Source organism: Carlito syrichta, unplaced genomic scaffold, assembly GCF_000164805.1.
Source record: "Carlito syrichta isolate Samal-C Ts95f unplaced genomic scaffold, Tarsius_syrichta-2.0.1 Scaffold309041, whole genome shotgun sequence".
Taxonomy (NCBI): domain Eukaryota; kingdom Metazoa; phylum Chordata; class Mammalia; order Primates; family Tarsiidae; genus Carlito; species Carlito syrichta.
In genome coordinates, this window is record NW_007253137.1 from 837,233 (window position 1) to 862,359 (window position 25,127).

General features: G+C 39.8%; 1 protein-coding gene across 1 annotated transcript in view; it reads right to left on the reverse strand.

The window, feature by feature from the left end:
• Positions 1-24,295, reverse strand: part of MYRFL (myelin regulatory factor-like) — a 144,666-nt gene extending 120,371 nt beyond the window's left edge. Inside the window, exons 1-2 of the mRNA XM_008066631.1 lie at positions 24,250-24,295; positions 23,345-23,547 (exon numbers count right to left, since the gene is read on the reverse strand). Coding sequence (XP_008064822.1) covers positions 23,345-23,547; positions 24,250-24,295 — 249 coding nt within the window. The remainder of the gene's footprint in view (positions 1-23,344; positions 23,548-24,249) is intronic.
• Positions 24,296-25,127: the final 832 nt, after the last annotated feature.

The window sequence follows — 25,127 nt, forward strand, 5'->3', positions numbered from 1 at the left end:
GAATAAATGATTGCTGGTTGGCTCAGTTTCTTTGGGGAGCTGTCTTCATGACTTTGCACAGCTATTCAGCAAATAATCTAAAAGTCTGCATAGGATTCAAAGTGAGAAGGGAAAATGATTAGTCTATTGCATCAGGTAGCATCTATCATGGTGAAAGTAATTCAGGGTCTTCATTAGTAGATTACCAAGTTCACACTTCTTTTCCTTTTAAATTAGTGATTAGAAATATAAATTAAGCAAGGTCTTCTGGCCTTTCTTGGCGTCTAGGAATCCATTTTTCCAGCAGTTTAGGGATCTTACAGTAAAATTTTCCTAGCTCTAAAATATGAGGATTAAATTTTTATGCTTCATCTTTTTTTCTTCAGCAACACGCATGGATGTTAATATATACAGGAATAAATAAAATAACAAGAAGGATATAAAACACAATTGGCTGCATGTTAAGCAATATTAACTTCAACCGTGGAAGATAAATCTGACAAACAGAAGCCCACAAAAACTTTTTAAAATGACATAGGAATATGTCTCATAGAAATAAGTAATCCCATTGATTTACTATCTAAGGTTTTAAAGAATTATTGTTCTGGTTTTGTCTATTAGAAAGTCTAATTTTGCCAAAACTGGAAAAGGAAGAAGAGGAAGAAGAAAAAAGGAGGGAAGGAGGAGAAGAAGGAGGAGGAGGAGAGGGAGGGGAAATTTTTTCCAAAGGAAGGACAGATAAAGAGGGACCACCACCCACAGGTTTTACTGGTGGGTCTGGATGGACAGTGATGGACAGCTTGAATGGACACTGTTGAATATTAAATTGATAGCCCCTGGGCTGCATGGCACAAGTTCAGGAAAATGTGACAAGAAAGCTGCCCACCTGTGACTTTCAGGGGTCGTGTCCTTCCCTCCTGATGCATTTCTGTCTTGTCAAGCCAGGTCGAGAGGGAGGGACAGCCCAACAGAGCACTGGCTGAGGGTGAGTCTTCAGCCAGTTGCAGGATAAGGAAAGAAATCCAGGAGACTGGAAAGAGGATTTAAGTTTTTGTATTTACTGATTCAACATATATGACTAGGTAGCTGCTATGTGCCCATTCCCAGACGTTGAGGCTGCAGGAATGAATAAGGCATAGTTCTTTCCTTCCAGTTGTCAACAGGAGACAGAAGCGGAAAAAGGCTTTGAATTACATGCTTTGAAAGGTGAAGTGCAAAGTACTATGTAAACACAAAGGGAGCCTCTGTGGTAATGATGCCAAGGACGGACTTTGGGTGGAAATCAAGTAAACAAAGGAGGGAAGCATGTTCCAGAAAGTGGGAGCCCCGTGTAACCTGGAGGTAAGAAGAGCATGAGATTCGGGAAACTGTGAGTCAAACCAACTGGGTTAGATTCTAGTTTTACTTCACTTCTCTGGGCCTATTTCCTCATCTGGAAAAAAAAGATGGGTTTTACCACCTTAGAGGGTTGCTTAGAGACTAAAACATGATATCAATGACGCCATTACTGGTGCTTGGCACACAATAACGGTGCATCTGTCTCTTTCTTATTCCTTCTCTCCTCCCTGTCTCTACTCTTCATAACACAAGGTTCAGAACAACAAACCCATTGTTGAACCCAGGACAGATCAGTTTCATCAAAGCAAGGGGTTTGGTAAAGGCCTAAAAGCTGGAAACTTGCTGGTTCTGAACTGGAAGGGGCTGAGGTTGGGTAGCCAGTGGCCAGTTTGTGAGAAATTACATGGTGGCTAAGGGTAAATGAGGGAGATGAGGATAGAAGTGAGATTTCCCCAAAGACTGACCATGTTTACTTAAGTATTTTTCTGATATCTAGTACTAGATTGTGGAGGTTAGTAAGCCAATCACATCTTGACCTGCTTTTTCCTTTGAGAAGGCAGAGTAGTGTGCAGATGGAAAGAGTGTTGTAGCACAATCACGGCTCACTATAGCCTCAAACTCCTGGATTCAAGCAATCCTTCTACCTCAGCCTTCAGAGTAGCTGGGACTATAGGTGCAAGACACCATGCCTGGCTATATTTTTTTCTATTTTTTGTAGAATCTAGGTTCCTGGGTGATTTTTTTCACCCAGGCTGGTCCCAAACTCATTTTTTTTTTCTTAAAGTGTAAAGGATCATTGAATTGATGAAACTATGAGTCCATAAAATGTCGAATTCTATAAACAAGTATAATACGCATGGAAGAGTGAGAAGAAAACTTTAAAGTTGGGTTAGCAATGAACTGGCAAAATAAATACCTGTGAAAATTAGTGACTGCATATGAATTTTTGTTTTTTCCAATATTTTCCTAAAAAGTCGGCAAAGGAGAGACCAAGCCCTGAATGTTGTTTCACAGACCTGACTGCCTCACTATTAATAAAACTTATTTCAGGTTCTCACACAGAAACCTGCCTCTTCCAAGGGAGGGAAGCAGATTTTTGCCTTTGTCTTATCCCCTTGCAGTTAAAAAGAGCTACTGATATTTCTTCAAATGCTTGTTAAGACACTACATTTGAGATACACAGAAAATAGACTTGAAAGTATCCCTTTTCTGATCCACTGGAATTACCTACTCAGGCTAATAGCTAGATCTTACTCTTATATTCACACAGAAGAATTGTTCCAAAGAACATTTACTCTCAGCAGAAGAGGTTTAACTCTCTGTTACCTTGTGGAATTATAAGAATTTATAGATGTCCTTTCTGCCTCTTCCTGCATGTGGAACATTTTATGTGATTTATCAACAGACTTGTTTCAAAGCAACAAACTTTTCTAACTCAACAACGGAAGAAAAAAGAGAAACACTGTCTCTACTCTTTGCATCTATAGAATCCACTGCATATATAGAACGCATGTGGGATCATGGGCAGTACAATTCCAAACAAGATCTGCACTGCTTTAATACAGATGAAAAGAGAACTAGTTACGCAAATTTTAAAACTTAAAAATTCCATACATGCTACGAGCTTCTAAAAATATGAGTTGTACAGAGGTTCTTTCTAGGATGTTAAATAGTAATATTTTTTTTTATATTCTTTGGGAACTTAGAGCCCTTTACTTACTGATTATTTATGAACAAAAACAATATAAGTAATTAAAAGGTTCAATAGATAGTAGATAATTTAGTTATGAGTTCAAGAACCAGTTTCCCCAAATGCTGCCAACATACAGTTGAATGATCTCTTTGAGGTCAGTGGTTAACAAAGTCAGCAGACAACATTTTTCTGTATGAATTTTACACCACCCCAGCCTTTCCTGCAAGACAATTGACAGATAAGAGAACTGGTTCTTTTATAGTGAGAGCATCATAGAACATAGTTTTTTTAAAAAAGTTTAAAAGTTCCTTCCTTAAAGTGAATTTGTAGTCTCTCAACTTCAGAACTTTTTATAGAGTTACTGTAAAACTAGTACAAAATGCCTTAGACTATCTGAGAACAGAACAATAACAACAATGTATTTCTTTCAGCTTTGATTCTATCCCCAAACAAGGAATGACTACTAAACCTTGGGAATATGGTATTAAGCTTCAGTGCCCTGTGTTTTCTGAAAAATGTTGATTTCAAGACCAACATAGAAAAGCTGAACCTTTTGCAATACAAGCAAAATACTCAGTACTTTGTCCTGTGTTGCTTGGTAACTAAGGGCTATAAATGAGTTTTATGATTATAAAGGCTCTGGAATTAATGTGAACATGTAAAAGTCGTAATAACTCCCTGGAGACAGGAGTGTTTCTTTGAAAAAGAAATGTATGGATCTGTGTATGTAGCTTGGACACATTCTTGTTTCAAAATAAATAATGTAAGAAATTTGGTTCATCACACTTGAAAATATTCTAATAAAACTCACTACCTTTTGTTTTATCATTTCAATATTTTCTCATGAATTTTTACAACCCTAAGACATAGGTGTTATTATCCCCACCTGACAGATGGAGAAAACTGAAAGTGTAAAAGGTCATATGACTAAGAAGCAAAGGAACCAGGACTCCAAGCCAGATCTGCCTGAATCAAGGTTTATGCCATTGGCCTGCACACCATACAGATTCCCAGAAAGAATATTTCTCTGCTCTTAATATTTGAGGCTAGTGATCGCTTTAACCCTATGAGAGTGGCACTAATTCCAACTATCAAGTCACACAATGTTCTCCTCAAAACATATTACATCCTGTGGCCATCCATGACACTTGTTTCTTATATTATAAATACCAGGGTATCAACAATTGGGGTCCCAATCTAGCTGGACTTATTGTCTTAATTCAGGTTACCCAAAATGATATGATTAAGAGTTAACTATTTCGACAAAAAGTACAAGAAAAATTATCCAGGCATGGTGGTGCACACCTGCAATCCTAGCTACCCAGGAGGCTGAGGCAGGAGGATCACTTGAGTCCAGGACTTGAAGGCAACAGTGAGCTATGATTGCACAACTGCACTTCAGCTTGGACAACATAGCGAGACTCTTCTCTAAATGAAAAAAAAGTTAATATTTTCTACTATACTTCTGAGCAAACCCAGCTCCCTCTAGAGATTTTGTTATGCATGGGGCAACACTACAATCCACTACTGATGTCCTCATATCTTTGTATCCTCATTAGTGGCTTTATTATCTTTTGAGTGTCTGTAGCTGCCTGTTCTATGCATATAAGCCATTACCTTTTTACCACTAACACCTCATCTTATTACACTGCTGGCCTTTGCCAAAAAATACCAGATGGCAGCCAACTGCTCTCAGTCCAGAATAATTTTACATGCAAATTGCCCACACACAAAAAAACCCTGGTTATCTTAACAGGACACCTAAGTTCTGCAATCACGTCTATCACTGTTCTTTGCAACCTGCTTGAAAGGCAGTGTTCACAGTGGCTAGGAACACAGACCTTGGGAGTCACACAGACTTCCGTCCAGATCTAGGTGCTAATATATAATAGTTGTGTTACCTTGGGCAAGGTACATAACTTCTTTGAATCTCTGTTTCCTCATCTGTAAAATGGTGACAATGTGATCTACCTGTTCATGGTGTTATGCAAATTAAGAATTAATACAGCTAATGGTCTTAATATAATGTCTAACATAAAGTCAGGCATTCATTGAATGGTAGTGGTCTTTATTTCTTTTTTTTATTTTAAATATGTGGGGTACAATTCAGGGTTAGGTATACAAATGTTCATTATGCAGGTACCCTTGTTGATGTGGTGTGCCCCCACCTCCCATGGCAGTTTCCCACTACTGTCAATCCCTTTCTTATAATACTCCGATAGTTGTTCAAGGTCTGCTTATGAATGAGAACATGTGATACTCGGTTCTGTTTCTGAGGTAGATAGTATTATAGCTTCTAAATCTATCCAAGTTGCTGCGAAGTTTATAATTTTGTCCTTCTTTATGGCTGCGTAATATTCCATTGTATATATGTACCACATTTTTTTAATCTAGTCCTCTTTCCATGGGCAGCACAGTTGGTTCCTTGTTTTTTCTATTGTGAATAATGCTGCAATAAACATGCGTGTACAAGTATCTTTTTCATAGAGTGATTTGAGTTCCTCCGGATATATTCACAGTAGGGGGGGTTGTGGTAGTGCTTTTCTTACTGATCACAGGCTGCTTCAGGGAGACCCCTTCTAAGAATAAACATTTTTCTTAATTATAGAATACTAACAACACTACTTCACTGAGCAATAATCATGTCAGACACTATGCAACGTACTTTACATTTTTCATCTTACATAATTCTCACTCCTCTCCTATGAAGTAGGCATTACCCCTATTTGATAGATGTGGAAACAATCTTAGAAAGGTCAAGTTTCTTGCCAAGACAGCATCTTAAGTATGTGGTAGAAATGGGATTTGAACCCAGGGAAATTTAGGTAGAAGCCTGTGCTCTAACTGCTTTGTCAATCATCACTACATGTGCAGGTGGAAATCAGGAGCACAAGGTTGATGTGTGTGATGTATGTGGTTTTGGAGGATGTCCAGTTAATGATGTCCAGTGTCCACAGCTGATGTGGGTGGCCTGTTAAATGCAGCCTCTGAAGGGGAAGATGCTATAATCAGACGATCCACGATATCATTCCTACAACCCCAGGTCCATGACCTCAACTGTATTTCCTAGAGCCTGGAACTCTACTTTCACTCAGGACTACAGCTTCTACTCTATGTGACTCCTAACCTCTCCTAATGACTTCCAAGTATTGATCCTGATTGTTGACTCAGCTCATGACTCAGTTTGAGTTACAGCCTGAGCCTCTTCCCTGTAGACTTTAGTTTCCAGTCCTCTCTATCCCCAGTCAGTATCTCTGCCATGTTTCCTACTGAGCAACACACCACCTCCATTACCCACCTGCCCATCAAGAGTTCCTTTACAGAGAAATAGAGTCACTATAACATAGGTAAATCACTACTATGGGCAACAGATCCCAGAGAAATCTACATAAAACACATTGAAGGAAGGTGTGACTTCTGCCCCAGAGCTGGCACTGATACAAAAACCTTGCTGCCCATTGAAAGTGAACTGAATAAAGAAAATGCAGTACATTGACATGATACAGTATAACAAAGCCATAAAGAAGAAAAAAGTCATGAACTTTGCAACAACTTGGATGCAGTTAGAAACCATCATACTAAGTAAACTACTACAGAGACAAAGAACTGAATCCCCCATGTTCTCACTCATAAGTGGGCCCTGATCACTAGTCACATTGGCACAAGGGTGGGATCGGCAGTCCCTGGGCACTGCTAGGGGAAGGAGGGAGGAATGGAGAAGGATGAGGAGCACATGACAACACAAATGGTACAGGCCCACTACCAGGGGGAGAGAGGGTCAGTTAGAAGCCCAAACTTCACCTGCATGCAGCCTACTTATGTAGTTCATTCTCACTCGAATCCCACATCTCTATAATAAAAAAAATTTTTTAAAATAATGCAAATGTCATAGATGGTGCGGAGAAAGACATCGTACAAATATGTCAATAAGCTGTAAAGAGCTATAGAAGCTCAGTATTTTACAATATTCAGAAACATGGATCGTCCTTTTGTTCCACCTTGTTTAATAAAGGCATGTATATGCAATTAAAAAATGTATAAAGAAAAAGTGCAGAAACAGAACAACTAAGTATAATCCCATAAAGGCCCATGTTTTTCCACAAGAAGCATTGATCAAGAATCTCATTCATGCACCACATATTTAACAAGTTTTCTTGAGTTTGAGTCACTACAATGCCTAAGACAGTAAACCTACAAAGAATAATGAGACAAAGTCAAGTCCTCACCTGGAAATGCTCACTGTGTTCTGGCGAGACAGACACGTCAACACATAAATTAAACTCGAATGTAAAGGAAGCTAATTCAAAAGTATGGACAAAGCACTAGAGAAGCATGGAGAATTTTGCTTCTAACTTTGCCCAGGGAAGTTTGTTGATTGAACAAGTAGGAAAGAGCATGATGGGCAGAAGGCATAGTCAAAGGCCCAGTGCTCTGAAGAGACAGAGTGTGTTCAAGAAACCATGGAAAGCTCAGTATAGCTGGTGTATAAATAACAATATGAATAACAATGACAACAAGCACATGGTGATCCACGTACTGTTTTGAACCTCATCATATTAACTCATCTGAACCTCACAATAACCTTACTGGGACTTGTTCTGCCACAATTATATGAATATAAAACGGAGGCACAAAGACATTAAATAACTCACTTAAGTTAACACAACTGGCAAGGGGCAGGGTCAACATTAGAACTCTGACCCAGGAGTCTGTTCTTTACCACCACACCACAATGCCTCACAGATGGGAGCATGGGGGAGTCCCTGGAGATAAAACTACTTGGGATGTTACATTAGGACCGTGATTCCAAGCTCAGGCAACAGAGGTACAACAGAAACTTTTAAGCAATGGCATTTATATGAGCCAATAACAACATGGAAGGTGGTCGGCCCAGGGAGAGAAGTTAGTAGGCTCTTGCAAGAGATGAGCATTCAAACAAAGGGGAGATTACAGCTGAAAGACGTGTCTGAGGTTAAAGCAACAGAATTTGGTAAATGATTAGCTATAGAGTGTAGAAGAAATCCTCAAGGGTGATACCCCAGTTTCTTATTTGGGAGGTTTGTTGGATAGTGAAGGGAATTCAGGAGGCAGCAAAGATTGGAATCAGGAAGGGGAAGGATAATGAGTTCCAGTTTGAATATGTTGATTTGGGAAAGCTGAAGGACATTCAGACACGTGCACATGTCTGTTAAGTCTGTAAATAGGTCTAGAACTTGGCAATAGGGTTTGGGATATGTCAATCCATGGGAACCCATAGGGCACTCAAATAGAAGTGTTTTAGAAACAGATCTCTTGGGCAGACAAGGAGGAAGGTGAACAACTGAGAGAGCCTGAGAGGACACAGAGAGGCTGGATGAGAACCAGGAGCAAAGAAGCCAAGGAAGCAACTAGGAGAGAGTTTTTATGCGTAAACAGTAGGTCACAATGACACAGCCCAGAAAACTCCAGGAGGAAAATTTTTAATGTCATCTAGCAACTAAAAGAAAGTTCAGAAATCTAAGTGGAAGCAGAAGCCAGATTAAAGTGGGTTGAAAAGCAAATGAGAAGTGAGGGATGAAGAGAGTGGATATTTTTCAAAGTTTGGTGATGAAAAGGAAGATAACGGTGAGTGTCTGGAGGTAGAGGCAGAGTTGAGGGAAGAGATATTGAATCTCCTGCTGACCCACTGACAACGTGATTTTGCTATTACTCCCCCTTCAAGAGTTCTATTACCCTCTCCTTTCCCTTATGTTGGCTTTTATATCAATTCCTACGGTACTAAAACTCACCCCAAAATCTTTTTAGAAGCATAATAACCAAGCAATGTTGATTCACTGCCAGGGGGTTCCACCTATCAGACTGGGACTGGCTAGACCCCTGAAGTGTCTCCCCAAATGCCTCTGGCATGGAATTGTTTGGCAATAGCCTCAGGGGGCAGAAGGAAGCCAAGTGCGGAAAAAATATCATCTTTTCCTGGTCAGGTCAACTTCTCAAGGAGACATCACCCACTTTTCTATTTCCACTAGTAAGACTGAGAGCAGACTTCCAAGAATTCACTCCCTTTTTTGTTAAAATATTGTTTTTAGTACAATGATTACCAATACTGTTACTTACAATTTAGAATATAAAGACAAAACCACAGTTTTTCATCACTGCTTTTAATCATACTGGTAGATCATCCTTTCTCTTTCCTTAACAACATTCTGAGCAGAATCTCTAGTTCCTAGACCTTTTGATTGTTTAAAAGTGTCCTAATCCAGAATCTCCTGCCTGATTCAGAGCACACCTTCCTCTCAATAACTATTCTAGGCTCTGGTTCCTCCGGGGGGTGCAGGTGATAGAAGTGGCTGACAGCCTGGGACTACAGCCGTAATTCTTAGACTGTTCTGAGTCAGGGAACTTGCTGAGCATCTGATGAAAGCTATGGAGCCTTTCCTTATAAGTGTGAGTGCACACAAGTACGTATTTCCATCCAATGTCAGAGGGTTCAAGTCCCGGTTGAATCTTATCGCAGGTTGAGGACTCTTGGCATAGAGTAACTTTTTATAAGTTAAAAACAATACAAATTATTATTAGGCAAAAGTGATGGTGAAAGTCCACAGATTGACTTCTTTAATCCTCCTAGAATGGCCGTCATCCCAGTGACCTGGGAGGCTCAGGTAGGAGGATCATTTGTGTCCAGGAGTTCTGGGCTATAGTGAGCCATGATGGCAGATGGCACCACTGCACTCCAACCTGGGTGACAGCAAGAAAACCCTGTTTCTAAAGAAACAAAACATCTTCAGCCAGGCTAAATGGCTCATGCCTATCATCCAGCACTTTGGGAGGTTAGGAGGGAGAATTGCTTGAGCCCAGGTGTTTGAGAACAGCCCGGGCGGCATAGTGAGACCTCTTCTCTACAAAAAAATTAAAAAAATAAAAAAAATTAGCTGGGCATGGTAGCACGCACCTGTAGTCCCAGCTACTCAGGTAGTCCCAGTGACTCAGGAGTTTGAGGCAGATGGATCCCCTGCACCCAGGAGGTCGAAGCTGCGGTGAGATGTAATATGCCACTGTACTATATAGCCTGAATGACAGAGTGAGAGCCCCCACTCAAAAAGAAAAGAAAAGAAAGATCCTTAAAACAACAACAGCAAAAAGCTTCCTAGTAGGTAATTTGGTAATAATTACAAAAGACCTAACATTTTTAAGAATTTCTATGTGCCAACAAATCTGTTTTAGAAAGATTCATCCAAAGTAAATATCTAAAAATTTGGTGGGGAGGAGGGGCAGCAATTCTACCACAGTACATGTATAACAGGTAAAAATCTAGAACAAGCTTTAACGTCCACAATAAGAAATGGTTAAATTATAAAGCATCTCAAATAGAGGTAGTTTTTCTCTCTCGCATGTTCCCAGGGCCTGAGAATGGGAGTAGTGCTCTCCTGGCTCTTCACCACTGGTCTCAGACCAGTTTTCTTCCTCTCTTCTTCACAAGTTTCAGCTCCTTTGAAGCAAATGCCAACTGACCAGGCCACCTCCTGGTAGTGGTATTTACCAACCTCTTGGCCACTATCCCTTTCTCATTGAATACCTCAGCATCTGGCTCCTCTCTCCAACACTACTCTTATCATCACCACTGGGTGCTTCAAATCCATCCAGTAACGTCCCAGCCTCTCAGGGTTCTAAACTCCATAAAATGAAAAGTGTTAGTGTTACGGCTAAAATAGTAGTAAATCATGTTGATGTATTTAGTTAGGGCATTTCACTGTGGAAAGGTTTATACTTTCGGTCTTTAACTTAAAAGGTTAATGCTATATAAACTTCACAGTGTTAATTAAGTTATTGATGCTGATCAACCTTCGAAATATTTTAATGGTACTAATTCCTCAACTGCACCTATATTTTCTCCACCTCACCACAGCCAGTTCCTCTCATGACGCTTTCTTGGCACTGGTGTCAACAGTAGCAGTACTGAACTCTAATACCTTGTTTCCCAGTATTGAATTCTCTGACCTGTTTATCCCTTCTGCTCTCTGACATTTTACCTACTGGGCTCTCCCATCCATTGACCCCGTTTTTTTCACAGCTTCTCACCTCCCTTCTCTCACTACTTCATTTCTCACCCAGTTTAGACACCAGGGTTCTTCATCTTCATCACTCCCATGAAGGCTTTGTAACTCTCTCCCTTCCCTCCTTCTGTCCAACTTACAGGTGAAAGCCCCAACTTCAGTTAAACTCAGTTCTTCACCCACTCCCAGCCTATACCTAAGTAGCTGAATGCTGCTGAGAAAATCATACAAATGTCATGACGGGCTTCACTTAAAGGAATTGACTTCATAGCGCAAATGGACACAGCACTGACTAGCAATGCCACTATCTCTTTAGCAGTTTTGCCTTTTCACTCTCTGTAGTGAGTTGCAAAATGCCCCCGCAAAGGTATGTTGACCCAGAACCAGTAATTGTGACCTTACTTAGAAAAAAGGTCTTTCCATAAGTGTAATTAAATACATCAAAAGATGTAAAAACAAGAACCACGTGATTATATCATTAGATGAAGAAAAGGCTTTTGATAAATCCAGCATCCCTTCTTGATAAGAACATTGAAACACCTAGGTATAGAAAGAATATATCTCAAAATAGTAAGTGCCATCTATGATAAACCCACAGTTAACATATTGCTAAATCGTCAGAAAATGGAAACATTTTCCCTGAAAACTGGAACAAGACAAGGCTGCCCACTCTCACCTCTCTTGTTCAACATTGTGCTGGAAGTCCTAGCTAGGGCAATTAGACAAGAGAAGGAAACCAGGGGTATCCAAATAGGAAAAGAGGAAGTCAAGTTATCCCTCTTTGCTGATGATATGATCCTATATCTTGAAAATCCAAGAGAATCTGTCAAAAACCTGCTTGCACTGATGAGGGACTTTGGCCAAGTCTCGGGGTACAAAATAAATGTGCAAAATACAGTTGCATTCCTATATACCAACAACAAGCAGGCAGAGACTCAAATAAAAATCACAGTCGACCATTCACAATAGTCACACACACAAAAATAAAATACCTTGGCATCTTCCTAACCAGAGAATTGAAAGACATTTACAATGAGAACTTACAAAACACTGCTCAAAGAAACCCAAGAAGACACAAACAAATAGAAAAATATTTCATGCTCATGGATAGGAAAAATCAACATTGTTAAAATGTCCATCCTACCAAAGACAATTTACAAATTCAATGCAATACCCATTAAATTACCAACATCATTCTTCCCAGGCCTGGAAATGACAATACAGAAATTCATATGGAAACATAAACAACCATGAATAGCCAAAGCAATCCTTAGCAAAAGAGACAAAGCAGGAGGTATCACACTTCCAAACTTCAAACTTTACTATAAGCCTACAGTAATCAAAATAACCTTGTATTGGTATGAGAACAGACATACAGACCAATGGAACAGGATAGAAACTCCAGAAACAAAGCCTCAATTTCTCAACCAATTCATCTTTGACAAAGCCTCCGGCAACAACCACTGGAGAGAGAAGAACCTATTCAGTAAATGGTGCTGGGAAAACTGGCTGATCACATGCAGAAGATTGAAACAGGACCCCTACCTATCACAATATTCAAAAATTAACTCTAAATGGATCAGAGACCTAAACATAAAACCTCAAACTATCAGAATCTTAGAAAACTCAGGAGACACCCTTATGGCAATTGGAACTGGCAACCAATTCCTATTCAGAACCCTAAGTGCCCAATCCATAAGAAATAAGATAGACAAGTGGGACCTCCTCAAATTGACGAGCTTCTACAAAGCAAAAGAAACCATCAAGAGACCAGGGAGACAGCCCACAGAATGGAAAAAAATTTTACCAACTGTAGATCTGACAAAGACCTAACATCTAGGATCTACAAGGAACTCAAACACACCAAAAGGAGAAAAACAAACTGCCCCATTAAAAAGTGGGCATAAGACATGAACAGACACTTCTCAAAAGAAAATATACGGGCAGCCAACAGACTTGAAAAAGTGCTCAGTTTCACTCATCATCAGAGAAATGCAAATCAAAACCCCATTGAGAAACCACCTAACCCCAGTAAGAATGGCCATCATTAATAAAACAAACAATAACAGATGCTGGCGAGGATGCGGAGAGAAAGGAATGCTTCTACACTGCTGGTAGGAATGCAAACTAGTGCAACCTCTTTGGAAGACAGTGTGGCATTTCTAAAAGAACTAGAAATTGACCTTCCATATGATCCAGCAATTCCCCTGTTGGGAATATACCCATAGGTACTCAAATCAGTCTACAAAAAAGATACCTGCACACATATATTTGTTGCAGCTCTATTCACAATAGCAAAAACATGGAGCCAACCATGCTGTCCATCGAAGCTAGACTGGATTTTAAAAATGTGGTACATATACACAATGGAATATTATGCAGCCATAAAGAAGGACAAACATATGGACTTCATAGCAACTTGGATGGATTTAGAGTCGATCATACTCAGTGATCTATCACAGAAACAAAGAACAGAGTACCATATGTTCTCACTCATAAGTGAACCTTGAACAATTATCATAATACTATAAGAAAGGGTTGGCGGTAATGGGAAACTGCCAGGGGAGGCGGAGTGATATTGGCAGTTGACAGAAACTTCTAGGGGAGGAAGGGGTGCACCTCATCAACAAGGGTACCTGCATAATCAACGTTTGTATACCTAACCTTTAATTGCACCCCACATCTTTAAAATAAAATAAAATAAAAAAGAAAAACAAAAAAGGTCTTGGCAGATGTAATTAAGTTAAGGAGCTACTATGGTTTGGATATCTGACCCTACCAAATCTCATGTTGAAATTTGATCCCCAATGTTAGAAATGTGGTCTAGTGGGAGGTGTTTGGGGTCATGGGAGCAGATCTCTCATGAATGGCTCGGTGCCATCCTCACAGTAATGAGTGAGTTCTCGTTCTATTAGCTTCTGTGAGACCAGATTGTTTAAAAGAGCCTGGCATCTCCCTCCTCGCACTCACTTCTGATCTTACCATGGGATCTCTACACACCAGCTCCCCTTCTTCTTCCATAAATTGAAGCAGTATGAGGCCCCCACCAGAAGCCAGGCAGATGCCAGCACCTGTGGAACTATGAGCCAAATAAACCTCTTTTCTTTATAAATTACCCAGCCTCAAGTATTCCTTTATTAACGCAAATGGACTAGGACAGTATCTTAAAATGAGATCATCTTGGGTTAAGAGGGGGCCTAAATCCAGTGACAAGTGTCCTTAGAAGGGAAGAGAATGGAGGAAGAAAGCCATGGTGATGATGTGAAAAGGGAGGCAGAGATCAGAGTGATGCATCTACAAGTCAAGGTCCACAAAGGATTGCCAGCCACCACTAGAAGCTGGGAGAGAAGCATGGGGCGGATTCATACCCAAGGACCTTCAGAGTTAGCACAACCCTGCCAACATCTTGATTTTGTATTTCTGGCCTCCATAACTGAGAGAGTAAATTTCTCTTGTTTTAAGCCACTCAGTTTGTGGTAATTTGTTATGGTAGCCCTAGGAAGCCAATATACACTCTAAGAAGATAATTTCGTGACTTATTCTCCCTCTTTAAGTCCTCAAACTGTCCCCTACCAGACTCCCACCACCAGCTTCCTCTTAGGGCCCCTCAAACTTCATAGTAAAGCATAAACAATTCATCTCAGGTTCCCACTCTGACATTTACCAAACTACCTGCATGTGTTCAGATACTCCACCTCTCCACTTACTACAATCAGAGTAAGAGTTTCTGCTACCTAATGACACACTCTTTCCAGCTGATCTAGATCTTATCCTCTCCCACCTTCTCAAGGTTCCCCTCCCACAATTATTCCCCATCCCTCTTCTGTAGAGGAACATTGGTTCCTCTACACTGAATTATTTCCATCAGCAAACTATGTTCTCGCATTTCCCATCTTAAAATCAGACAAACTGTCAAATAAAAACCCTCTTGCCTCTGCATCCTTCCAGCCATTGCCCCATCTTTCCATTCCTGCCACAGTAAAACTTCTCAGAAGCATGATCAGTTTCTAGCCCCTCACTTCCATTCTCTCTTCAACCCCAGTGACCAGGCTTTCTTCTTCACTGTGTGGAAACCAATTGTCAAGGTCACATACAACATCCTTTTCCCCAAATCCTATGGTCAATAATCTGATATTTCAGAAATAATTAAAATATTGGACCATATTTTTCTTGAAACACTTCTCTTTCCTAACTTAACACCACACTTTCCTGGTTTTTCTCCCGCCTCATTTAACATCCCTTTGCTGGTTGCTCTTGCTTGGATCCCTAAATGTTATCCGGGATCCTTTTTCTCTATACTTCCTCCTTGGAGATTGCATCCAATCTTAGAGGTTTTAAACATCATTTTTATGCTAATAATTCCTAAATTGATACAAGTAGCCCCAATCGCTTCGCTGTGTTTCAAATTCAATTATCCAACTGACTCTACCATCATTTCCACTGGGTTGTCTAAAAGATATCTCAAATGTAAAATGTCACAATTGAATTCATAATTCACATACACACACGCACATGCGCATGCATGCGCACACACACACACAAACCTGCACTTCCTCTCTGTCTTCCGCATTTGAATACATTATACTACCATCCACAATTGTTGATGCCATCACCTAGGCATCACCCTTAACAGATTCTTCTGTCTTCCTCACCACTGCATCCCATCCATCTGCAAGTCCTCCCTGTTCTATTTAAAACTCTCCACACGGAGAATAAAAATACAGACTCTAATGTCGTCTTCTACCACCCTCCCCATCATCACTTGCTACACTCCAACCATCTCCATCCAACCTTGTGGTTCCTTTCCCACCCCATTCCCAATCTCTCCAAGTTCAGTGACTTTGCACTGGTGCTCTCTGCCTGAAATGTTCTTCTTCCAAACTGATGCACGGCTTGCTTCTGGTCACTCTTCAGGTCTCAGCTTGAGTGTCACCTCCTCAGGAGCTTTCCTGATTTCCTTAGCTCAAGCAACTCACTCTTCCTCCCTTCTTCAGGCTCTCTGCATCATCAATTGGTTTTATTTTTCATAATTAATGACTTTTTGAAACCATCTTTTTTGTATATCTCCTTGTCTGCTTCCTTCAGCTAGAAAAGGGGCTGCTACAGGGCAGGGATTCTGCCTGTCCATTACTGACAACCTGGCCATTAGGACAGCAACTGGTTCAGGAGAGAGACACTCAAATATTTTTTTGATTGTGTGAAAATTGATCATACGAAATGGGTCATTCTCATCATACCCAACTAAAACAGAGCCGAGAGGCCTGTGGGGGGGAAGTATTCAGGACACATAATACTGCTCCAGGAATGAAGTTCTCTGCAAGCCTGGCTGCTGAAACTGCCTACTAGAATCTGAAACCAGTTTTATCTAATAGTTGCTGAAATGATCTACTGCAACTCTAAAGCTAACTTTATCCACCACCATCACTCACCCATCAAAATTCCCAGCTCCCCGAACTTTGCTAGTGCCAGTGAACTTTCTCAAAGAGCAATGTTTAAAATTCTCCTTTGTATAAAACCTCCAACCTCCTCTTTGTTCTTTAGACATATGGAAGACCATCCAGTTTGCTTGTATTCCCCAAATTGCCATTCTTCCTTCACAAATAAAATGTTGCACTAAGAGATTAATCTCTACATTTTTATTTGATTTAACAATTGACTGACTGGATAAATATTGGGAAAAAAACAAATGATGACCTTGCAGTCACTAACTTTCTGAATGATCCTTAAGTAAGTTACTTAATCTCTGTTGGCTCATCTTTCTCATGAGAGGGTAAAAATACACCACAGAGTTGTTTTGAGGCTAAATGGAAAAAAAGAAAGTCAAGTAACAATGATAATAATAAGAGTTAACAATCATTGACCTCTCTGTGTCAGGCATAGTGCTTCAGAACCACACTGTGAGATAATGCAATTATCCCTATTTTACAAATAAAGAGGCTAAGGCCTGCAGAGGGAGATAAACTTAGCCAGAGTCCCAAAGGAGTCAATGACAGAGCTAGGATTCACACCCAGGGGAATGACTCAGAATCCATGTCCCTAAGTGTGATTCTATACTCAGCACATAATAAATGCTCAACAAATAGCAAGTATTATTATTAATTAGGTTGCAGATCAGGGCTTGGCAAACATCTTCTGTAAAAAAGCAGATAGTAAATATGTTAGATTTTGCAGGTCATATGGTCTCCACTGCAACTATTCAATGCTGCCATCACAGCATCAAAGTAACTATAGACAATATAACATGAGAAGGTGTGTTCCAAAAAAACTTTATTTGCAAAAATAGGTGCAGACCAGATTTACTGACTCCTATTGCAGATTAATAACTAATGATGAGATGTTCACTCTATGTTTCATGAAAAAGTCTATTATTAAAGAGTACAAATAGGCCAGATGTAGTGGCTCACATCTGTAATCCTAGCACTTTAGAAGGTCAATGAGGGAGGATCACTTGAGCCCAGGAGTTCAAGACCAGCCTGCGCAACATAGTGAGATCTCATCTCCACAAAAAATCAAAAAAATTAGCCAAGCATGGTGGTGTGTGCCCATAGCCCCAGCTACTCAGGAAATCAAGACTGCAGTAAGCTATTATTATGCCACCGCACTCCAGCCTGGGCGACAGAGTGAGACTCCAACTCAGAAAAAAAAGTCCAAATAGTATGATTCCATTTTTGTTTTGTTTTTAAAAAAACATAAGATCCACACCAAACTGAAAATAGTTAGCAATAAATGGTGAGATTACTCATGATAACTGTCTTCTTATTTTAGGTTATCTACAGTTCCTAAAAATTGCCCTGTATTGAATGCTTAGCATCCAAAACATTGTGAAGTCTTCCAGAACACAGTTCTAATGCCAAAGTTGAAAAGATGACAACATCAATAGCACCAAGAAGGTGGGGGGAGTCTCCTCTCTGGAGGGCTTGTCTGGGTGACTTTGTTCCGGGAATCCCCAAAGATGGTGATAAGCCTAACAGATCTCAAATGCAGCATACGTGTGACCAAGAGGTGACTAAGGTCAATTCTAATCCCATTATGATACCCCTTAAATCCTAATTAAACTGCCTTCACCTTGGGGATCCCAGAAAGAAGAAAAGGCATTTCTTCTCGGTGGCACCAAGCCGACAGCCTCTGTATTCTGGATGCTTCACGCCAAGACAATATAATTTCTTTCCACCTGTCAGCATCAGATAGAGATGTTTGAATAATCCTAAATTGCTTGCATGACCTGATTGGTTCTTCCTGTCTTTGGTATGTCCTTGTTCTCAGTCTCCTGGCAGGTTCATCTTGTCTCCACACAGAAGCAGAGACTGCCTCACAGATGAACAATGAGCTCCTGCCTCAGGATAATTTCAGAGGTACTAGATGCAACATGATGTCTAAAATCCCACCATTAGAGATTGGCCAAACTTGCCTTTGGAGAAGGTAGCCTTTCTGCTTCATTTGATCAAAACAGTTTCAAGGGTCCAAAACAGTTTCAAGCACTTTGGACACAGGACTCTCTAGGGGTGAAAGGCGGTGTTAGATCATTGTCCATCTGTTTTTCCTGTGTAAGCTCAGGTCTTATTGAGACAAAAGGAAGAAGGTATAAGGGCATTTGTTGTCTGAGAGAGTGAGAAAGTAGTAGTCCCAAGTGAAAGAGAGAATCGAGAGCTTATTCTGAGGCCAAGTATACTCTTTACCTCTAATACAGTCTTGGTCGGAGTCAGCCCTGGCACTAGACAGCTTCTGTCCTCTGCACTGCATTTAGCTGCTCAGAGCTTCTGATTCCTCTCTCAGGAATTCAGAAACATTAGCCAATCAGAGTTGCTTTCACGTTTTGGAGAAATAATACACAGGGACCATTTAAGACATTAACGATTTTATCTCTGGTAATAATGGAATCTTAGGTTTTCTATCAAAGTGGTGACACTTGGGCTCAACTGCCTTAGTTCTAGTCACTGAACCCTTCTGCTACTGGGTGAGCTTTCTTTCTTCATACATTTGGTATTGCTGGGTGCCCCAAAGCTAGTTAGAATTCAAGAAGGGCTTGTTGAATAGTCTTTGGCACTGTTCATTCATTCATTCATTCTATAAATATCACTAAGTGCCGACTATATGCCAACACCATATAGATGGTATTTCCAAGCTACATTTCTCTTTTACTCAAGAATTCAGCTTCACCTTCCTTGAAGACTTTCTACATCAATCCCATCTGGGTTGGGTACTTCAGCCACTGCTTTTCTGCTTGAGAGCCTTCACATTTTCCCCGTTTTCCTGAACATGGGCACTTCCATGGCATTCCTGTTCGGCTCCTTGACAGCAGATGTGTTTGCTCTTAATCCCCCCCTACTGACCTTTCTTGATCATGGCTACCTAGGGAGTTTAAATCGTAAGCAGAGAGATAGGGTAAAACATGTTTGAAGCTTGTTTGGCAGCAGTTTCCCAAATGGACTGTTCTTCCATGTGGATCTCAGGAGCTGCTGGTTGGCTCCTGCCCTTCCACAGGTTCTGGGAGCTATCCCACCAATCTCAGCAAGCAAGCTGGAGTTTCAGCCTGCCAGTTTCCATCTTGAGCTGTTATTTGTGATCCACTCTTAGTATGTGGTTTTCCCCACTCTGCTATAGCTATCAAAGACACATGAAGTAAAGTGAGGAACAGGACTTACTGTACTTTTAAAAATTATTATTCCTTGTTATCCAGAGAGTTTTGCAAGAATTAAACGGCATAATTAGGCATGGTGCTTGGCATATGTTAAGTGCTCAAATGTAATTATTAATCTGTTCAAACTTGAGGTGAATTTGACAATGTTTCCTAGTTAACTAATTTAAAACTTTGCAAATGTTAAAGGATATAGATCTTTAAAAATAAAATTATGCTTGGCTCGGTGGCTCAGCCTGTAATCCCAGCACTTTGGGAGACCTAGGAAGGTGGATTGCCTGAGCCCATGGGTTCAAGACCAGCCTGGGCAATTTGGCGAGCCCTCACTGCCACACTAAATAAAAAAAATTAGCTGGGTGTGGTAGCACGAGCCTGTAGTTTCGGCTACTTGGAAGGCTGAATCCAGCAGGTTGACTCTGGGGTGGCTGAGCCCAGCAGGCCGACACTAGGGTGACTGTGAGCATGCCACTGCACTCCAGCTCGGGTGACAGAGTGAGACTCCAACTCAAAAAAAAAAGAAACTGTGACTCTTGTACACATATAATATGAATGCATGTCTACGATTTTCTTTAACTACTTAATTAATGAAGGGACTAGTTTCAAATGAGAATTCAAAAAGTAGAGATAGATAGATAAATAGATAGACATGTGCCATGGAATAAATTTACAAATAAATACAAACAAGTTTTAACTGAAGCTACTCATTTTTCTAAGGACCATAACTCATTTTCATAGCATAGCTATAGATAAAAATCATTTGTGTTGATGTCGGTTATCTACAATCTGCAAAGTTTTAAAATAACTATGATACAATGAAAGGTACAAACTGCATAGAAACCAATAACCCAGAATGATGTTATCTGGCATAGTTTTCTATGGAAGACACCCAGTGTAATCTTTTAAATTGGTATCAAAGTCTTTAACAATTTTTCTTGACATGTGAATTATAAGAAGAAGCATTTTGCTGAATTAAACCTATTCTCCTTTATTTAAAATAAGCTTTTTTCTCATTATAACATTACATATTCCAATTATGAAGCACTTAGATAATAAAGTATAAAGAAGAAAACAAAAATCCTCATAATCTTACCACTCAGAGGTAACTACTATTAACACTTAAAGCATATCATCGTTTTTTTCTATGTATTTATGTGTGTAAATATAGTAACTGTTTTCAAATCAGTTTGTTGTTGTTTTTGTTTGTTTGTTTGTTTGTTTTAGTCAGAGACTTACTCTGTTACCCAGGCTGGAGTGCAGTGGCATGCTTATGGCCACCACAGTCTCGACCTGCTGGGCTGAGGCGATCCTTCTGCCTCAGCCTTCCAAGTAGCTGGAACTACAGGCACGTGCCATCACGCCCAGTTCATTTTTTGATTTATTGTAGAGATGAGGTCTCTCCAAGTTGCTCGGGCGGGTCTCAAACCTGTGAGCTCAGGCAATCCTTTCACCTCGACCTCCCAAAGTGCTGGGATCATAGGTGTGAGCCACTGCGCCCAGTCTCAAATCAGTTTTAAAAAACTTTGTTTTAAAAAGTTATCTCTATAGATTCAAGGTGTTATATATTCTAAGGATACATGTATCTATATCCATCCAATTGCGTTATATAGTCTAGGTTGTCATTTACATTTCCCCTTAATAGAATAAGCATTTTTTACTTATCCTCATTATTTTTAATAGCTATAAAATATTCCATTATATGGAAGAACCACAATTAGAAATTTCGGATATAATTAGTTTTTAGGTATTATAAATAAAAGACTGTGCCTGACTTCTGACAACTTTCTCTTGCAGTGGTACCAACTGCACTGAAAAAGTCAAACATTTTGCATGGTGTCTGAGTTTCCAAAGGATGTTGAAATCCCTAAAGAGCTTGACCTACCTCTTCTACTTTAGCTAACAGGCCTACCCATCTCATCAGTGGCAGACAGGGGATTCAAATTAGAATTAACAGAGATCCAGAACCATACTTGTCACTTTCCTGAGACATACCATAAAGATTTAGCCATATTTGAAAGTTTAAGATATGAGCCAAGATCATCATAAACTTTGACAATTAAGTCCCTTTAATTCAAGATAATATTGCCAACTCCAATGCTTTTAAATACAAAGATGTTTATAAGGAAAAATACTTTATTTAGGGCTTAGTTTCTTAGAATGAAGAGCCTGAGGAAAAATAGAGAAAAAATGGTTTTCAAGTGGGTGACAAATTGCCAAAACTTCTCTTGATTTTTCAGATGTTGAGTTTTTTATATGGGATTGTATTTGATTAGAAACAGCAACATATCAACAGGAGCATGACATGCAACAACTGATCCTCCTTATTAGAATATCATATTTAGTTTTGCTGTCCTCATTCCAAAGAAGATTTGAAAAAGATACAGAGAAAGGAAATCATTAAAAGCTAAGAGAAGGACTGCAAAGCCTTACAGGTTACCATTTAAGGGAGGTGGGTGCTGAACTTGGCACAGAGTAGGTGCTCAATATTTGCTGAAGAGTAGAGGGAATAAAAAATTGACAATTAACTGTGTGATTTTCAGAGGGAAACACTTAAGCTCATGCCTTCATTTTTTTATTTGTAAGGTCTATCACATTTTGCGACTGTTCATTCAAAGATAATGTAAGAAAAACGCTGACCATAAAGAACAGACTTTCTTCATCCAATAGGCTTCAAAAGGAGCCACAGGGGTTGGTTTGGGCTAAGAAAGGTACTGTTATAATAATAATCAGATATTTCAACAAGTTTTGTAGGGAACTTATGGAAACCATATCCATAGAGAACTCCAAAAACAGTACAGACAAGGACAGTGTAGGGATCCTATAGGCGTAATACCTCTTTCAAAAAACAGAAGGTAGACCAGATTCAATTTTCAAATATTCTCCTCAGTTCAATAATGAAATGAGGTAGACTTTTTGCATGTATAAAACAAATCAGTGTTTTTTTCTACAAAAGATGCAACTGTAATTTGAAGCTTGCTACCTCTCAAATGAAAATTACAGGCTGGGCTCTGTGGCTCAGCCTGTAATCCCAGCACTTTGGGAAGCCGAGGTGAGTGGATTGCCTGAGCCTGCAGGTTCGAGACCCACCCGGGCAACTTGGTGAGACCTCATCTCTACAATAAATCAAAATGAGCCGGGCGTGGTAGCGCATGCCTGTAGTTCCGGCTACTTGGAAGGCTGAAGCAGAAGGATCGCCGGAGCCCAGCGGGTCGAGGCTGCGGTGGCCGGGAGCATGCCATTGCACTCCAGTCTGGGCGACAGAGTGAGACTCCAACTCAAAAAAAAATAAAAAAGAAAATTACATAGGATGTAAAATCAGGCAAGAACAATCGAGGAACATTAGTGTGCCTACTACGTGCTAAGCATGACCCAAGTGGACGACACTGACTTGGGCGCTGTCCGAGACAGAGCATTCAATGGGATGGATTGTAGGGTTGAGATAATGTAACAATTCTCTTGATCTTATGTTCCTTCTTGCCACTTCTGGCAAAACCCAAGCCATGAAAACTACCACCTTATGTTGATTCCTCCCAACAGTGACCTAGAATTGCACTATTTCTCTGGTACAACCTGTCACTCTTTAGTGTTCGTCACTGGTTAGTACTCAATTCATTCCATTTAACCTTTAATCATCTACTACTTGCCAGCACTTTACATAGCACAAGAAAATACCAAGAGCACTTTCTCAAGGTGCTGCTGACTGCCCTCTGGATTCTGTAAATAAGCAGGTCTGCCCTTATTCTTCTCATACTCCCTCCTGGGAAATGCTTTGAAATGTGTGAAAACTACAGCCATATTTCCCTTTTCATGAAACTGAGCATGTCCAGCTGACAAGGAACCGAAGCCACACTGACATGGAGATCCCAACGGCGCGCCTAAAAGATGGCACACCAGGACAAGTCCCTACTAACATTTTCAACAGACCTACCATTCATCCATCAACCCAATTAAATGTGAGAAGCTGAATTGCCATTTTAGGTTGTTAGAAGGAAGAAAACATAACCATGTCCCATAGCACACCTCTTCCTTGGGGAAAAAGATATTCAACTTCAAAAACAAACCATTATTCAGTTACACACTTTTAAAGTATTACAAAGAACAGTGAGATGGAAATGGGGTGTGTAGGCGGGAGGTGTTCCTTGCTGTTTTAGGCTGTTTTGTATTTAATTATACTAAGAAAAAAATGTCAAGTAAAATCTTAGATTTTTCTTGTGCTGTATTAAATAATTTTAGAGATAAGACATATCTGTAATTTTTTTCTAATGTAGAGGATTTGAAGGAATAAAATCTGGCACAAAACACAGACAAGTAATAGTAATATAAATGTGTTTATTCCTTGATTCTCTTAACAACCAAGCTATAAAATGGAATTCCTTTATTTTAAAGCATCACTATCTGTACCATTTATTTTTGTTACCAATGTAGCAAATAAACCTCCACTTCCGATTTCAGGACATTTATCTAAGAATGATAGCATTTCTTTCCAGACAAAGTTTGAGTGAATTCAGAAAAAGGTAAAACAGTGATAGTGAGCATTTTTCAGAAATAGCAACTTCACATTAGAAACTGCCTCTTACCTTCAAAGAATTGCTGCAGGGCCTCATTTTCGCCTACCACATCCATGGTGCTATGGTCCCAGGACTATTTCCTCATAAAACCAGAATTATCAGACCTCAGGAAGTATGTACTGTCCTCTCCACTCAAAGCCTATAAATGCTCTTGCAAAATCTTCATTTTCTTTTTATTGGAGCGTAGCATATCTTCAGCCATCAATTTGTGCCCAGAAAGATGGTAAAGTTCTCAAGTGTGATTAGAAAACCAGAAGGATATGCAAACGTGCAGGGAAAAAAAAACATCATAAAGAGGGAAGTTGTAGCAAATCCATCTATCTTAATGTAAGAAACTGTTTTCTACTCTGCCTTTCGTCTTTGTTTTAAGGACCTTTGTCCTTAGTGACACATGTAATTACATAAATGGGCAATAAATACATAGCCTTATCTCTTATTTGTCCTTTTACACCAATATATTTATATCTCCACCTTTATCAACCAGATCCATTTAGCCACCACCAAGCAAAGATAGTTATTTTTTTAACCTAGAAAAGGGGGGCAAATCAATACAATTGCTTTTATAGACGTCTAGAGTACAGGTAATTTTAAAAGCCTTGTAATAATGAAAAGTTAGGATTTGTTAACTCTTTCCAAACTTACTCGTAGCAAAAATCTTACATTCCTCAATATAAGTAGACACACCTAGTCTACTTCCTCCAGAGCTTTTTTGTTTCAAAGTATAAGCCATAAAGTATGTGAAGTCCCTCTAATCAGCAACAAAAACTTCATTATCAATTTAATAATTCTTACAACTGAGTGTATGCTTCACTACTAGTTGTTTTCATTCCTAAATATAAAGACATAACCAAATAACTGCCTTGTCTTCACTGCTTACCTGTAATTTA